Genomic DNA, 18,243 nt, shown 5'->3' with positions numbered 1-18,243 from the left:
CAGCACTTAATAATGGCCACGAAGGTGGGTACTTTGAAAAAAAAAACATTGACCTCTGTCATTTGCAGTGTCGGATTAACCCTTTTAGGCAAATTAAGCACTTGCTTAGGGCACCACGTCTAGGGGGCACCAAAACCGTAGGCAAAAAAAAGCGCAGGCTGCATCAGCATTGCAGTCGTCGTGGAGTAGGTACCTACATGAAACTTTTATACGTGTACAAGTACCCATCTAATAACGAAGGGCCGTAGGGATCAAGTAAGAGAGTGAGGGTACGTAAGAACATCTCCAACGTAGGCTTTCGATTTGACCTTACGCGGAGGCCCTGGTCATGGAAAAAAATCTTGCTTTCGGGCTTGCGCCAGCCGATTTTTTCGACATAGGTTACCGATTTTATAGCGAATTTTGCTCTCTTGCACGCCAGATTTGTCGGCTAAGCCGAGTTGCTCCTTAGCCGCGATCCTGAGACCTAACTGTCAAAGTGTTATACGGGGCCCCGTGAAAGCCGAAAACTAAAAGCATCCTATCAAGTAGCGCTTTCGAGTGAAGCCAAAGAGCGAGCAGTGGAAGAGTCGTGATTACATGCATATATTCGATTTCAAGCCACTCTTTTGCAGTTCGGCTTAAGGTCTTATGCGAGGTCTTCTGCCTTATGGCAAAGTTGATCTTCTGCCTTAATTACACTTGGACGTGGATCCAAATCCAAGCTTTCCTCTTTCGCAGCTGGGCCTTCTGCCTTGCTCACACTTCGCCAATTCAATTCACTTGGTCAATTCCAAGCTCTGCTTTCTTGCATCTTTTCTGTATGAAAACAACCTCGCTGAGACCCTTAAATGTCGAGCCCTATGCGAAGCTAGGCTGATAGAAAACTGTCCCATCCCTTCTCTGTATGAAATCCTGAATTCGCGCCTGGTTGGGACTAAAAGTAAAAATGTACAACAGTCTATCAAATTGCGTTTTTTATATCGAAAAATTTTCGCGCTCGCTTCGCTCGCGATTACAATAATGTTATAAGATATGATAAGAGTGACATTCGGGTGGCGACTGCAGCAGCATTACTCTGTTGCAACGTTACTGCTGCAGCACTGTAAATTTTCGTGATAAAATGATGTGACTGATTTCCATACTAAAAGTAAAAATTTACAACTGCCTATCAAATTGCGTTGTTATATCAAAAAATTTTCGCGCTCGCTTCGCTCGCGTTTTCAATAACTTTCCAAGGAATGGCGACTGCAGCAGCATTACTCTGTTGCAACGTTACTACTGTAGCACTATCAATTTTCGTGATAAAATGATGTGACTGATTTCCATACTAAAAGGAAAAATTTACAACTGTCTATCAAATTGCGTTTTTATATCAAAAAATTTTCGCGCTCGCTTCGCTCGCGTTTTCAATAACTTTCCAAGGAATGGCGACTGCAGCAGCATTACTCTGTTGCAACGTTACTACTGTAGCACTATCAATTTTCGTGATAAAATGATGTGACTGATTTCCATACTAAAAGGAAAAATTTACAACTGTCTATCAAATTGCGTTTTTATATCAAAAAATTTTCGCGCTCGCTTCGCTCGCGTTTTCAATCAACTTTCTAAGATATGGCGACTGCAGCAGCATTACTCTGTTGCAACGTTACTGCTGCAGCACTGTCAATTTTCGTGATAAAATGATGTGACTGACTTCCATACTAAAAGTCAAAATGTACAACTGTCTATAAAATTGCGTTGTTATATCAAAAAATTTCGCAACATCAACAATAACATTCTAAAATATGATAAAGGTGACATTCGGATGGCGACTGCAGCAGCATTACTCTGTTGCAACGTTACTGCTGCAGCACTATCAAATTTCGTGATAAAATGATGTGACTAATTTCCATACATCGTTATCGCGGGAGCAAATACGATTTGACAATACTGAAAGATTATAAAAAACAGTCAAAAACAGAAATGACATTCGTATAGAGAAACGTTTATACCTACGACCTTAAAATGTATAATTATTTTATTGAATATCAATGCTATCTTACCTCCATACTTGACTTGATTGGTACTTAAAAAGATTACCTATTAGGTACGCAACCTTATCAGTCAATTTAGACATTTGTCAATCTTGACTGATCTTTATTTGTAACAACATAATCAAATAGAAGTTGCCTTTAAAATGCCTCGAAGGAAAATAACATGTGATGAATTTGTGGGGTTGTTTATACAGGATTATCCTGAGCTAGAGGCTCGCGATACAAATCTATTTTGCTCGAAGTGCAATATTAGTTTTTGTAAAACTAAATCTTCCGTGAAACGTCATTTTAACTCTGAAAGACACACTTCTCTCAAAAAAGATTTTAGGTTGGAACTGACAAAATTTCTAGTAAGCTGTAACATACCGTGGTCTCAAATAGAGAACCCTGTATTTAAAAATTTCATTGAAGATTGTGTATCTGGAAAATTTGAAAAAACTGTTCAGGTCCCTTCAGAATGTTTGCTGAGGCAGACTTGCGTGAATGAATTATACGACAAAGAGATGGATATAATTAGAGACGAATTAAAAGACGCGTATATATATGTAAGTGTTGATGAAACCACAGATGCTATAGGTCGTCAAATCGCTAACGTTATAGTAGGTGCTATGCTTGAAGATGATGTTGGAACTCCACACGTGCTGTCAAGCAAATGTTTAAATGAAACGAACAATATCAGTATAACTAATACTGTAAAAAATGCCCTGGATGATTTGTGGGGCCCTGGTCACAATAAGCATGACAAGGTGTTGTTGTTATTGACTGATGGTGTGGGGTATATGTTGAAAGCTGGCAGAAATTTGAAAACACTTTTTCCGAACATTGTCCATGTTACATGTTTAGCCCATGCTCTTAACAGAGTTGCCGATCAAGTTCGTGTTCTTTTTCCAGAAGTTAACCTATTAATTTCAAATGTAAAGAAAGTATTTCGCAAATCTCCGAAAAGAGTAAAAGCATTAAGAGAAATGTTTAATGGAATTCCTTTGCCTCCAAACCCAACAATTATTCGCTGGGGAACATGGATCGAGGCTACCACTTACTACAACAAGTATTTTGATGAAATAAAAAGCGTTATAGACACATTTCGTAATTCAGACGCACAGTGCATCGTCAAAGCAAAAAAATCTTTACTCAGTGCAAAAGTTCGAAAAGATGTAAATTTCATAGCAAAGTATCTGCAAGTAATACCAGATGCTATAAATAAACTGCAGTGCCAAAATCTATCTCTTAGTGAAAGTTTGACCATAGTACAAAATACATACAAACATATATCCAAATTAATTTTGAATAAAGATGGAAAACAGATTTTAAAAAAGTTCAAAGTGGTTTTGTAGAAAAATGCCGGATATGAAGTTATGAAAAAAATGTGTGAACTGATATCGGAGAAGGAGATAGTACTAGATTCAACGATATATCGTTCTACATTTGATTACTTCCGTCGTTTTAAAAACGCACCCATTACAACAGTAGCAGTCGAAAGATCATTTAGCCAATTAAAATGGATATTTACTGCACGACGCCGCAGATTAAGAGTAGAAAACATAGAGAAAATTTATGTCGTATATTACGAAAATCACTTAAGATCAACAAAAATTAAATAATGTTGTACAAAATAAATCATGAATATTTATTTGATATGTCGATTCCGGGTCATTATTTACTAACAGAGTGTAAAGCAAGATTTATGAACATTATGCAACAAAAACTTCGTGCTATGTATGATGAACTTCTTGGAGGCTTATAATGTGTAGGCAGAAAGGTCTGTTTTTACTAAACGGGCAGTCTGTTTTACCACTTCTTTAATAAATTTATATTTGCTCCCGCGATAACGATGTATGCGTAATTTCCATTCTCAGCTGTAGTGCGGCAATGAACGTCACTCAACTTACCAAAAAAATTCAATGTAAACTTGATGACCCTTGATAGAAATGATTAGGGCATCAAAATATCTTAATCCGGCACTGGTCGTTTGCGGACTCAAACGATTTGAGACTCGCATTTAATACGCTTTACCATGCCTTCCAAAAAAAATCCAATCATTCGCGAAAGTCTCGCAACGCATTGAGGTTACAAGGGGCACGTGGTCTTCCTCAGGAGTCTGAAGAAGACCACGGTGAGTGGCGCTCTAGCCAGGCGCCTGCCTGGCTTCGCTTTCGCTCGCGCGCGTATACCTTACTGTATCGTCCGATATACATCTACTACTCTATCGTTTAAATCACGTGTAAAATTTGAATAATAAAAAAAAAAAAAAAAAAAAAAAAACCTTTTATTCAAGTCCAATTTCGTTACATTTCATTCAATTACATAGTCAGCATTTATTTTAGGTAAGTATAATGTCATTTTCAATTAGTTATTGTTAAGTCATTTTTTACATATTACAAATATACAAAGTATTATATGTGGTGGACAAGAACCCCTCATCGGGTGAAGGCCTCCTCCAAGGACTTCCATCTATCCCTGTTTGAATAAGGCCGAAAAAAACTATTGATTTTGGAGTGTAGTTTTATTTAGTGGTACCTAATTGTAAAATATTTTATCTGGACTGCAGTCCTCTAGCATATCCATCTGTCAACTTTACTTCAAGTTCCGCCTCCAGGGGAAAGGGAGAGAAATTAGGATTAGAAATTAGCCGCTTACTGACACAGACCGAATTCCACGCGGGCGGAACCGCGGGCACAGCTAGTTAACAATATGATATAAATGATAGATTATCATTGTTTTTTAACGTTGTATATTTTTGACTAGATAAATTGATATAATTGATCCAAATTACGGAACTGAGTTCCAAACAACGCAACATGATGTAGGTAGTGATCTTTCTATTCGACCACCACGTACACTGAAAGCTACTTATTATAAGAATATTTAGAAGTGGCAAACCATTGGCGAGGGAATATTTAGTTTAAAATCATTTGACCCCTTGACAAGAGAAGAAATCAGCTATAGGTACCTACTTAGATACAATCTTAAAGCTGCCGCCGGATGCCGCAAAAGAAGCGCGGACGTGGCAGGCCCAGAAGGAGATGGTGGGACGACTTAGACACTTTCATCAGTTGGCCGGAAAAAGCACAACATCGGCAGTTGTGGAGATCAAACGGAATTTTCCCAGCAATGGGACACTATAACGGGCTAGGAAAAAAATTACAACCTACCTGTAGTTGACATCGCCCACAGTGAACACATAGTTAATATTAATCATGGTGACGAATATGGCTGGCAGACAGCAGTACAGGAACTGCAGTTTCTGGAACCTCCCGAAGAACTCCGTCACCTCCGAAATGTCGTACACCTTGTTCTTCTCGGCTGCTTTGTCCTTCTTTGTCCCCATTTTGTTGTTTTATTTGAACTGTAACAATTTTTTCACACTTATTTTTTTGATTTTTGGTTCAATTTTTGTTACCAACTCTTTGGCATTCTTCCGTAATTCCTATACTCGTAATAATATCAATGTCGCCGAGGGGGTAGCAACCCCTCCTCCTCCCTAGATAACAAAATTCCTAACTAAATGTATGCCCCTCCCCCTCCCCTTGCCATCTGATCCATCGGCCATATGAACTTAGTGTGAACTTACTTAGGTTACGTAAAGGTTTGTATATATACCTGTCCTATAAAGTGATCTTAAACAAAATTGGAATTTTGTGTCATACTGATATTGTACTTGAATGTAACTCCGTGTATGTAAATGTTTTATTTTATTATAGGATCAAACAACGTAAGTAGTATAAAAAAAAAGCAATATACTTGCATAAAATATTATCAACTCAGTTATTACACATCTGTATGAATGACGAGATGATAAAGTGATTCTTCAAATATCAATCGACGTCAATATCTTAGTACCAAAGAAAAGTAACCAGTAGGTACTTATGTTAGACTATTAATCTCATACAAAGTTTCGTTCTCTTTTCCTTAGTCATTGTAGAAGTTGGAAGACATTGCGTCTTTTGACGTGGTACCAGATCCATACATTAGTTAAACCTACAATTTTCACTAGAATTCTCATTATAATACATGGTCTTGTAGCCCGTTTTCCACAGTCAAAAATACTAATACTGAGAGCCTTGTCTATACATATATGTACATATATTAAGTATATTCCGTCACTGGCTGTAGCTTTGTACTGGAATGTAGCTTTGTATAGACATTGACAGTAAATATTATAGAGTTATCTCTGGTATCTATTATTATAGTGTTTCGTACGTCAGTGGCCATGGCCTTCTTCAAATGCCACCTTCAAGTTTCTCCTTAAATTGGACAACATTTTGTTCTAAACAAGTTTTAAAAATAACCCGATATTGGGTTTTTAGTGCTTACTCACACTGTATTTGAGCCAGTTTTATGCGGTTCACGATAAGAGCGTCAGGATGGCGGGTGGACCTTAGCTAATTTCAACAAAATATTTATAAATATATTGTACCTTCGGTGTACCTTTAAAAGAAATCAGTGAACCTTTCATTAAAACGAGATATTAAAAAAGGGTCCACCCCCCATCATTAAGTCAGGATGGCGAGTGGACCTATGAAATCTTGCATTATCGAACTGAAAGTATGTAGTTATATTGTACCTTCAACAGCTATCAGCTTCTACCTATTGTACAGTAAGCCTTTAATGGAAATCAGTGTACCTATCTACCCATGGACCTTTTTTAAAAATATCTCCTTTACGTAGAGGTACACTGGTGGTATTAAAGGTACCTACGCAGCAGGTAAAAAAAAAGGTACACAGAAGGTATAATATGTTTATAAATATTTCCTTAAAATTCGCTGTGATACACCCGCCATCCCGACGCTCACGTTTTATTGCGTCACATGATATGATATGACTCTTGTTTGTCAGGAAAGTCACACATGAGTCAATAAAATTTTAGTGTTCGGTCCGACAGCTGACGGGGGGCTCCGACATGGCTGAATTTATCGGAAGCGCCTTTCCGATATCGAATGTCGGAACTATGACTAAAACAGCTGCAGGAGAGTGCCATTGGCAATTTGGCATTAAGTCCGCCTTTTTTGCGTTATTTATCATTTTTTAGTAATAATGATTTATTAAATGCATAAATAAATACAGAGAAACACATATATCTTACATTTTACTTCCTTCCGACATCCGATATCGGATCGAACAATGTGTAGGTACCTAAACGCTCTAAAGTTACCTGACTTTACGGTAGCAGATATAGTTTGTAGCTTTCTAATAGAGCCCGACGACTAATCCTATTGTCTATTGTTAAGTAAAACCGCACGTGCTACTTACCTGCAAAAAAGGGTCTTAATTATTATATTTGGCACCTGAGCGCGGGCTAGTCTAACGCTCAAAAAACCAGTGTATTGATACTGAGTGTACTTTAAACATAAGATATTTTACTTAAGTATGTCGTTGCACGTGTTATAAGAGATTTTGCTTTCATTGGAATCATTAAAATCAATGAAATGTCTCCTCGGCGTTTAACTAATAACAGTACAAAACTAAACTCTATGTTAAAGTGTTATGGTTGAAATTGAAACTAGCTAGCTTGTACTTTATGCGATTCATTTATGAATTGTCTCATAATGTCTTCGAAGTTCGTTGTCATTTTGTTGTCAATGTTGTCATACAAGTATTACAAGTCTTTGAGATGATTTTAATAATAATCGTTATGTCAGGCAATATTTAATTGTACTACTCGGTATTACGTAGATATATCCTTCTAATGATTTTATAATTATTTCCAATTAGGGTATGACTCATTTACAGTAGGGAATGCAAATCGGTTATGCAAATAACCGATTTGCATTCCCTAATTTACAGTTAAATTATAACGGTATATAATAAATTATTCACAACTACGGGTATTTACTATTATAATGTATATGTTTTAATATGTAACCTACTTCAATCTAATATAAAGACAATAAAAACACTTACTGTTTTTTAAAGAAGTTACCCATATAACCATTCCAGTCGCAGAATCACAAAGTGGTAACTAAATGTCAGATGTGTCGTAACAGAGTCCACACAATGTGTCTAGAATTGTTTCGAAACAAAGTGTCGTCGCCGTGTCTACACTTTTCCGTAACAAGGTGTCGACACATTTGTGTGCACTTTGCGTGCGGTTTGCGACTAAATCTGACAGCAAATTTGTGACAGCAAATGTCAGTATAAAATACCTCTTGAAAACCAAGGTTTGTCAAACTACTATTAGTGTCTCGTGTGCTCGTAATTCTAGTAAGTCATCATGGGCAATGCAAATGATAATAATCGACCGAAACCATATAAACACCCAACACCCGTCAACCTTTTACAGAAAAGTTTTTAAAGAAATTCAATAAGCTACTTAGGTCAGGCAACGAATGCTCCAAAAGTTGTAGAGGGAAATGCTCGGAACACAATTTTTGACTCCGTAACTCGGTTTGACAAGTTAGGAGGTGAACATATCAAAAGTCCCCGGCCGTAGCCCTTGAGCGGGGGGGAGAGAGGGGGCTTTGAAGGTCCCATTTTCCCGTTTTTCGATTATATCTCGGAAACTATGCATCTCAGCGACATGGCCACTTATACAAAATGAAAGTTAATTTAATTTGTTACAAGTTTATTCCGTCAATTTTTTCGATATGTTGAATAGTTTTTGAGATATCCGCTCTTGAAAGTTTATTTAGGGCTCTCAATTTTATCTTGATATATCTATATCAGTGAAGGTGCTAGGCCGTGTTTGGTATCGTTTTCGTATAAATCTGGGGTGCTGAATCCATTTAAGATATCACATTGACACCATTCCACAAAATAAAAATAAATCCTTTTAGGGTTCCGTACCTCAAAAGGAAAAAACGGAACCCTTATAGGATCACTCGTGCGTCTGTATGTATGTCCGTCTGAATACACAAAATAGTTCTTTACCTATAGATGACAGGAAAACCTATTAGAAATGTGCAGTCAAGCGCGAGTCGGACTTAATGTACGGAACCCTTAATACGCGAGTCCGACTCGCACTTGGCCGGTTTTTTTGAAACTCTTCTTGACGCTTAACCGCTGAACCGATTTCGTTGAAATTTGGTATAGAAATAGTTTGCGTCCCGGAACAGGACATAGGATAGATCTTATAACCAAAATCATCTTTTGAAGGTGTGAAAAGTGGCGTGGAAATTTGTACGGGAAATCAATAACCGCTGAACCGATTTATATGAAATTTGGAATGGTCTACATCTTTGATTTAGTTAAAAATGATGAAAAAACATGACTTCAAACCTAAACTTAAACAGTATTAACTTCAAGAAGTTAATTCTGAATTCCCCCCTACACCTCATTTCACACCTTTAAAGGATGATTTTTGAGATAACTTATTATATCCTGTCTCGGGACTCAAAATATATGTGTACCAAATATAAATTAAAACTGTTCAGCAGTTTAAGCGTGAAGAGGAGTTTAAAAGAAAGTATTTTAATAAGTTTATATGTTTTTACTTCGGAATGGTGTCAATGTGATACCTTAACTAAATTTGGTACTGCGAATTTATACGAAAACGATACCAAACATGGCCTCGTAGCTTTACTGTTGTAGAAGTCAAAATAAAATTGAGAGCCCTAAATTCTTATTACTTGGCCAAACTTGTGTAGAAGGAAAAGGTAAAATAAAAGTCTTCGGCAGGAATATAAGACACAAAAATTTTTTTTTTTTTGTGTTTCTATTTCATTCATCAAATATAAACATACCTTGATTATACTATTCTAGTGAGATCCTCATAGATAAACAAAAACATTTACTTAAAAAATTACAAGGTCGAAATGTCACGGAACTTGTGAGAGTAATATAAACTTTTATGACAAAAAAAATCTGGACACAATTTAAGAATCACCCAATTGCGTCGAGGAATCATCTGTATTTTTGCTTGTTTCATTACCTCCTCGCTTCTTTTTTGTCCTTTGTATTCTGTAGCAATTTGTTAGATCTGAAAATAAAGATAACTTGCGTCGTCACGGATGTCGATTTATAGGTTTTAGGGAGTGCAGAATTCGAAAACGATGATCATTTTATAATCCAAGATGGCGGCTACGTATTTTGTCATAAAAGTGGAATCCAAAATAGTCATCATTTTCGAAATCTGCGCCCCCTAAAACCTATAAAACGACATCCATGACGACTTTTATGACATAGTGCATGGCCGCCATCTTGGAATCCAAAATAGTCATCATTTTCGAAATCTGCGCCCCCTAAAACCTATAAAACGATATCCATGACGACTTTTATGACATAGTGCATTGCCGCCATTTTTAAATTGAAAATGTTATCATTTTCGAAATCTGCGCCCCCCAAAACTTATAAAACGACACCCATGACGACTTTTATGACATAGTGCATGGCCGCCATTTTGGATTCCAAAATGGTCATCATTTTCGAAATCTGCGCCCCCTAAAACCTATAAAACGACACCCATGACGACTTTTATGACATAGTGCATGGCCGCCATTTTGGAATCCAAAATGGTTATCATTTTCTAAATCTGCGCCCCCCAAAACCTATAAAACGACACCCATGACGACTTTTATGACATAGTGCATGGTCGCCATTTTGGATTTCAAAATGGTCATCATTTTCTAAATCGGGGCCCCCTAAAACCTATAAAACGACATCCATGACGACTTTTATGACATAGTGCATGGCCGCCATCTTGGAATCTAAAATGGTTATCATTTTCGAAATCTGCGCCCCCTAAAACCTATAAAACGACACCCATGACGACGTTTATGGCATAGTGCATGGCCGCCATTTTGGATTCCAAAATGGTCATCATTTTCAAAATTGAGGCCCCCTAAAACGTATAAAACGACATCCATGACGACTTTTATGACACAGTGCATGGCCGCCATTTCGGATTCCAAAATGGTCATTATTTTCGAAATCGGCACTCCCTAAAACCTATATATCGACACCCATCTCGACTTTTATGACAAAGTGTTTTGCTACCATCTGCATGCAAGACATTTCTATTATTTTTACGTACGAAAATGGCCCCCTGTCAACTTTCAATCGAGATTTAATCGATAATTTATCCGATTAATATTCAGATTAATTCAATTTCAATCTATGTTAGGTCGACTAAACTAATCGCGATTAAAATTTGAGAATTAACTTTTTTTATTCCATTAATTAGTCGAATAAACAGTTAATCGATTAATGCCCATCTCTGACCACGGCATTTTTACACTTTGAGAATATCTGAAAACAAATCAACACAAGGAGCCATTTTGCAAATCCAGTAACATACCAGTAACTTTGTTATTACTTTTGACAGCGCGTGTCATGTGTCAACACAGAGTCGACACAAAGTCGAAACATTGCAACTACTTTGTGACTGCAATATTTCTCAGCCTTAAACCATATTTATACATCATAATTAACAAGTTTCGTAGTATGTAAAGCGTTATTTCTGTTATTTAAGTATAGTATACGCATCGAAGTACTAAAAATGCTTCAAATAATATAGTTATGAACACAGGCACTGAGAAGTAAACAATTTCATTTCCGGCTAAACTAAAACAATGTGGTGGCGCGTTGATTATATCACACTTAGTTTATCAAATCACTCGAGCAGTTTAATTCCCCATAATAATTTAAGTCATATTGTAATATAAATGCAAACAATATATAATTACGTCTTGTAATCCGTTTTAGAGATGGCGTATTAATGTCACTTATTTTAATTTAAGTATTTTTCCATCTGACAGTTTCCATTTGACAGGAACAAAATGAACGAATGAACGAATGATTTTGGCATAAAGTAGTCGCAAACCCGAAACAATGTGTGCACACGGCGACCACACTTTATGTCACTTTGTGTCATGTGTCGACCCTTCCCCATTTCTGGTAACTGTGTCGACACGGCGACGACTCTGCGACTGGAATTGTGACCGAAACAGACGGTGTCGACACAAGATGTGTCAACACCGCGTCGTAACGGCGACTGGAAATGGTTGTATGGGTATTGTTGCGTCACACTTGACTAAGAGTTAATTTTTAATTCTTAACCAAGGGTTGAAATTGACCCGATGCACCCGGAATATTTCCACCAACCCGGGATAGTTCGAGGGAAAAAGGTGATTTAATTCGAGTGATTTGTTTTTCATGCCAACTTATTCACGAAACAATGAAATTAGTAACTTCATTGTGTATTTTATTGCAAATACCTATCATATGCCTAACTAACTTCTTTAGTATTTAGTGACCAGTTTTATAAACCTACCTTTTGTAAGTATATTCGAATCCGGAGTTTAGAACTAAAGCAGGCCACTGACGAGCCTTCCAAATGGATGCCGTTACAATTCATCCAAATGGACGGAATCCTAATATTAAACATTGTACGTTTTTGACATTCACGGACCGATTTTGGATTGCAGCCACGCTATTTGGACTGTTGGAAGGCTCGTCAGGGGCCAGCTTAAAACACGTGACAAATCCACTTGGAACCAAAATGTTGTCTTAATCGACACAATAATTAATGTTGATTATATTGATTTAAAAATGTCCTAAATTATGTGTTAGGTAAGTATGTGTATGTGGGCGGAATACACTGAACAAAGAAAAAACTGTACTAGGTACCAACTAATCAAAAACTGTATTTTGGCATTTCTGGCAAATAAATTATTTGACTGATTGAATAAAAATTTGGAAAGTAAAAGGTCCCTAGGTGGGAAATGCATTACCGGCTACTTATCTTCGAATGAAAATTGATCTTTCGAATAGAGACGGAAAAAGTTACCTATGTGAAAAATTTGGAGACCATCCAGAACACACTTTCTCACTATTATTTTATCGTCGCTACATTTAGGCAGTGATATATTTTCACTATAGACTGTTTCTTCAAATATTTATATTTAATAACAAAAACATATGATAGCACTTTGACACACAACAAATCCACGGGCGACCCAACCGGTCCCTGTTGAAGATCTGATCGTGTTCTTAATTAAGGTGTGATTGAGGACAAAAGAAACAAGTAACAAGTACTATTAGGCAGTTCTGTAATCGACCAATGTCCAGGGTCGGAGCTATAGAACACTAGCGACTCTCCCCGGCTTTGCACGGGTTACACAAAACCGTTAGAAATTATACACCTAAACTTACCATAAGAACTCTATTGATAGGTGAAAACCGCATGAAAATCCGTTCAGTTTTTGAGTTTAACGCGAACATACATACACACAAACAGACAGACACGGCGGGGGACTTTCTTGTATAAGGTGTTATAGTGATTGTATTTGAATAGGTAGGTATTCCTGTTAAGGTTGCAACTACCCAACATTTATGGGTGAGAGTAAGATCAAATAGGTTGCATGAGAATGCTTAAAAAAAGGCTCGTCAAGTCGTCAGAATAGGTCACTTTGACGGTGTATCTATGTGTCATAATGTTCTCAATACTTCGTTCAATAAGCTAAATCGAGGAACATCCAAGGAGCTTAGAGTTTGAGATGAGTAGGTAGGTATGACTTATTCCGTGAGCATCGGAGCAATCCACGTGGTAAGTTGTAAGTAGTGATCCAAAAGACTCGAGCCTTTGGAGCTCTTTTTTTAGGGCTCGCCTCATCTCTTGACGCCTAAAAGGCTAAAAGCCTATTTAGCTCTTTAGCCCCCGAGCCTAGTTCTATTTATGAGCCTAGAATCTTGGGGCTAATAACCTTATTAAGCCCCCCAAAAAAAAAAGCCTTTTAGCTCTTTAGCCTCCGACCGGCTGGCCGGGCTTAATAAGGTTATTAGCCCCAAGAGTCTAGGATCTTAAATAGAACTAGGCTCGGGGGCTAAAGAGCTAAATAGGCTTTTAGCCTTTTAGGCGTCAAGAAATGAGGCGAGCCCTAAAAAAAGAGCTAAAAGGCTCGAGTCCTTTGGATCACTAGTTGTAAGTAAATCGTTTTTTTCGGAATCTCATAATATCAAAAAGCTTTATTTTGCGTAGAACTAACTCTCAATAAGTTGAGAGCCGTGGGTAAGTTTAAGATTGTACCCAACACGGTTATTTATTTTATCAATCATTATCCTTGAAACCTACTAAAAGTACATGCACATCAAAAATTTTAAGATGGTAAATGTATCCAGTGGCTATTTACCTACACTTAGAACTTTTTTTGTGTCAAATAATAATCTCATTATCGTCTGTAGGTATTATATTTAGAATAGGTACGTTGCACCATGTTGCACTTACCTTTCTCTCACTCTCAGCTATACGGTACACAGTTTAGCTATTAATCTAAGTAGCTAAAGTTAGCTTTAAATCAAACTATATTTACTAATCGTTATATTTTATGAAATAATGACCAGCACAAAGTTCAAAATATTTCTGCACCTACATATTTTAAAGTGGCAAAATGACCCATGAAATAATGATTTGATTAAATATTAAAATTAACCCCTGGTGTCAAACCTAGCGACTACATGTTGGAACATATACTAGATAGTGAATTGACGGAAAGTACCAACGAGGTGAATCTTATATCTTATCAACAATTTACATGTAATTATATTTAACTAAGAATAGAAAAGGTAGGTACTTGGTTATTTCATCATCTGCTAGAATCAGACTAAAGCCTAAAATAAATAATAGTCAGTATAAAATAATTTACGATCATCGTGCATCTTATGACTACAACAATTAAGATAGTAGACGCAAACCAAACTGACGACCGGGGTCATATTACTATCTCTCTCACTCTACCTGCGACAGTTTTTTTTTGCGTCTACTATATATAGCCCAAAGGGGGCTAAGATATAGTCTGTACGGAAAGAGAATAGTCGTCAAATGTATGGGATAAAATACATTCTACGACTCTTCTCTTTCCGCACAGACTCTACTTCTTTGCATTTATATTTAGGTAAATACATTGACATATATCTAAAGACGGGCCTACGAGCACTAAAGAATGGTGCTAGTTCAGTGGTTTCACTCATGGTCTAATAAAACATGGTCTTCTATTCCCAGAGTGACACGGGCCTACGTCACAATAACATTGCCACTTTATTTCAACATAACATGTTACATGGGTACATTATAGCTATGGTTAATGAGTTAATAGTTATTTGTACAACAAGAGATCAAAGTTTGATATTTCTTCGAGTGCTTATTTTGAGTCCCGTGCAAGCGAAAGATTCTATAATAGATTCACGAGCGTAGCGAGTGAATCTAATTTAGAATCTTGAGCGTAGTAAGGGATTCAAAAGCGCACGAGATGTAAATAACTTTGATCTCGTGTAGTACACAAAATTTTTCACCCTAAGCAGTGAGAACATACCTAGAGGGACAGAGATAATAGAACCCAAGTATATCGAACTTGTATTAGACCCCGCATGTTGAAATGACATTTGACTATAAAGGTCACTTGAATTACATTTTGTCTCACTCGATGAGCAAAATCGCATTTTGCTCACTGAGTGAGACAAAATGACTCAGTGAGCAAAATCGCATTTTGTTAACTGTTTTTAAGAAGCAAAGTACCCTTGTTCGAGCTGCTGAGGTGAAAAATATTTCTTTATAATTTTATAATTTTCATTTATAATGTATTTTATCTTAATTTTTACAATAACACGTCATTTTTAATTATTCGTTAGCAATATCTTCCGATTCACGAAAGAAATTTCAGACGTTCGGGTAATTCTGTTTACATTACTGGCGACACAGGATAGCGCTGTCACATTTGACAATTCGGATCTAGATAACTTCATGTGCCCTGACCGTCATCCTTGTCGAACGCGTGTTAATTGTTATTTCCTTCTCGCTCAGTGTCAGCAGTCGCAGTGTTTTCCAAACTTTTCACGTCGTAAGCTTGGTAATTAATGTGTAACTGTGAATTAGTTTTTTAAACGTTTGTCTTGTATAGATAAATAAAGTTTAATTTAATACATTAGATTTGTTTTATTTTTCTATGTTTCTACATGAATAACTTAAAATTAATGCCGTTAGTTTAATTTTCAACGTTGGTTTAAATTCTCCCACATTTTAAAGTTTGAGAACCTGTAAACAGCATGATGACGTAGGCCCGTGTCAGTTAGGTCATACGCGAATCTCGGAATAGAGTACCAGGCGGAGTATATTATTATACCATGGTTTCACTAAACTATAAAACTAAAAAAAACCGTCAACTGGGACATATTTCATACTTAAAGCTTGGACGGAAATGGCTTGACAGACTATATTAGTTAGTAAATTACGTGTCAAAATTAAGAGGTAGGTATATGTATAACACCTAGTGAAAGAACTAATTAAGGCAACCCAAATAAAGTTAAATCTTATGTCAACATTACGAAGGCATATGACACCTGTCAATAACAATACTATCTTAATGATGTAGGTAGTTATTTTCATTAGGTTATTTTATTATACGTTGCGTTTGTTTATGATTTATGCATTAAAGTCAGGTCGTTCAGTGACGGATCCAGCATTCAAGAGGTTTTGTATTTGGTTGGTTAACCATCGCAAATATATGTTATATTATACCTACCCGAAAATGTACAAATTATTTGTTTACTTTTATTTGAATACCGTAAAACGGGGTGAGTAGGTTTCGCGGGGAGAGGTGGGTTATGAATGGGGAGAGATGGTTTGAGACGGGGGTGAGAAGGGATTTTAAGGCTACTGCTACAAAAATAATGTATTCCAATTTAAAATGGAGCTATAGTAATACGCATAATAAAAAAAAATCGATCCAACAATCTTCCAAAATCAACTTTGTATGAAAACCCCTCTCACCCCAAATACGAGGCACTACGGGGTGAGGTGGGTTTTCCTCTTTATCGTAAAAGTTATGAAATGGAACTACCCAAAATAAAATAAAAACTAAAATACAAACGTCCGGAACACTTATTATATACACCATTCAGTTTTCATATGTAAAAATTAAATGTTATCGAGGTTTGAATTTCAGTTTTGACCCTACTCACCCCATTTTACGGTACCTAAAGATACAGAGTTATAAACTAATACCAAATGTGTGAGAGAACTACCTATAATACTAATCACGTTGAAATTAGATTAGATTGGGATTATATTACTGTTACTGAAATTATGAATGGAGGCTTTAAATCGTGACCGAGCAATTGTTTGTGCGGCCATGATAATTCTTTGAACAAATTGTTTTATGCATGCGTTTGAAATCAATAATTTAGGTAAATACTTAGTGGAAATATTTGTGTAAGCGCATATCACAGGTGTAGTTTTCGCATACAATAAGTAGATAAGAGATAGTAGATTATATGAATAAATTATACATACGACAAAAAATATATAAGATACTGGAGATGTGTTTATAAAAACAGAACTTATATTTATATTATCTATTTATTATATGGAATACGATATATCCCGATATCAAATATGATAATACCCAGGGAATACCCAGATATAAATCCCAGACAGTTCGATTGGGTAATGTAGTCTATCTGCCCAATTCATAAGACCAAGTAAGTTATATTAATACACAACCCAGATTTGGCTGAAAATTGGCCTATCGACTGTAATCCCTGTATCATCTGTCCCTATCGAATGAAAGGGTCCCTATGTGGGAAATTAAAACACTATTTAAATAGGTAATCGTAATAAGGTGTAGGGAAGGCTGAAAATACAACAAATATAAACATAATTATAATGCCTATAGGCAATACCTACAATACCTATTTAGTGTAAGGTAGATAACTACCTATGGACTAAAGCGTACAGTCGCCATCAGATATATCGGAGCGGCCAAGGTGTTCACAATATCTGAACACGCGCTCTAACGCCCTGACAATAGAGGCGTGTTCCGATATTTGTGAGCACCTTGGCCGCTCCGATATATCTGATGGCGACTGTACCTATGGACGTATGGCCACACGTTGGGCGGACAGAATACGCCAGAGACAAACGCCACATTGCAGGCTAGCATGCACTGGGCCCAAGGCAGAGCGATCTTGAGAGCACTGGTGAAGAGTGTCCACATTCGTCACGTCCCTCACCAATGAGGATACGACAAGAAAGACGATACCTACCTACTTTTTAAAAGGTCCAAGTACGTTATAGAAGTAAGAAAACTTCATTATCTTCCATGCATGTTTGTTTGTAGACAAAAATAAGTAGGTGTGGTGTGAATTTTTAGTTGTTTATGTGGAAATCGCATAATATTATTGTGTTTTTGCACAGAACTTTACTATCAAGGCAAGCTAACATCCTGCATATAAATCAAATTAGAGCGTTGTTAATCAAAACGTTTCGATCATGTGTCAATTTATGTAACGACTAGAAAAG

The 18,243-nt window shown here is 36.7% G+C and overlaps 2 protein-coding genes across 2 annotated transcripts in view; one reads left to right on the top strand and one right to left on the bottom strand.

Moving 5' to 3' along the window:
* The window catches only part of LOC134797737 (organic cation transporter protein-like), a 161,750-nt gene extending 147,434 nt beyond the window's left edge, over positions 1 to 14,316 (bottom strand). Inside the window, exons 1-2 of the mRNA XM_063770092.1 lie at positions 14,176 to 14,316; positions 5,168 to 5,361 (exon numbers count right to left, since the gene is read on the bottom strand). Coding sequence (XP_063626162.1) covers positions 5,168 to 5,343 — 176 coding nt within the window. The 5' untranslated portion in view covers positions 5,344 to 5,361; positions 14,176 to 14,316. The remainder of the gene's footprint in view (positions 1 to 5,167; positions 5,362 to 14,175) is intronic.
* The window catches only part of LOC134797338 (insulin receptor substrate 2), a 394,635-nt gene that overhangs the window by 207,593 nt on the left and 168,799 nt on the right, over positions 1 to 18,243 (top strand). The window lies entirely within an intron of this gene.

This window comes from Cydia splendana, chromosome 15, assembly GCF_910591565.1.
Source record: "Cydia splendana chromosome 15, ilCydSple1.2, whole genome shotgun sequence".
NCBI lineage: Eukaryota > Metazoa > Arthropoda > Insecta > Lepidoptera > Tortricidae > Cydia > Cydia splendana.
Note: the sequence above shows the minus strand (reverse complement) of the source record. Positions and strands in the feature narration are given on the sequence as shown.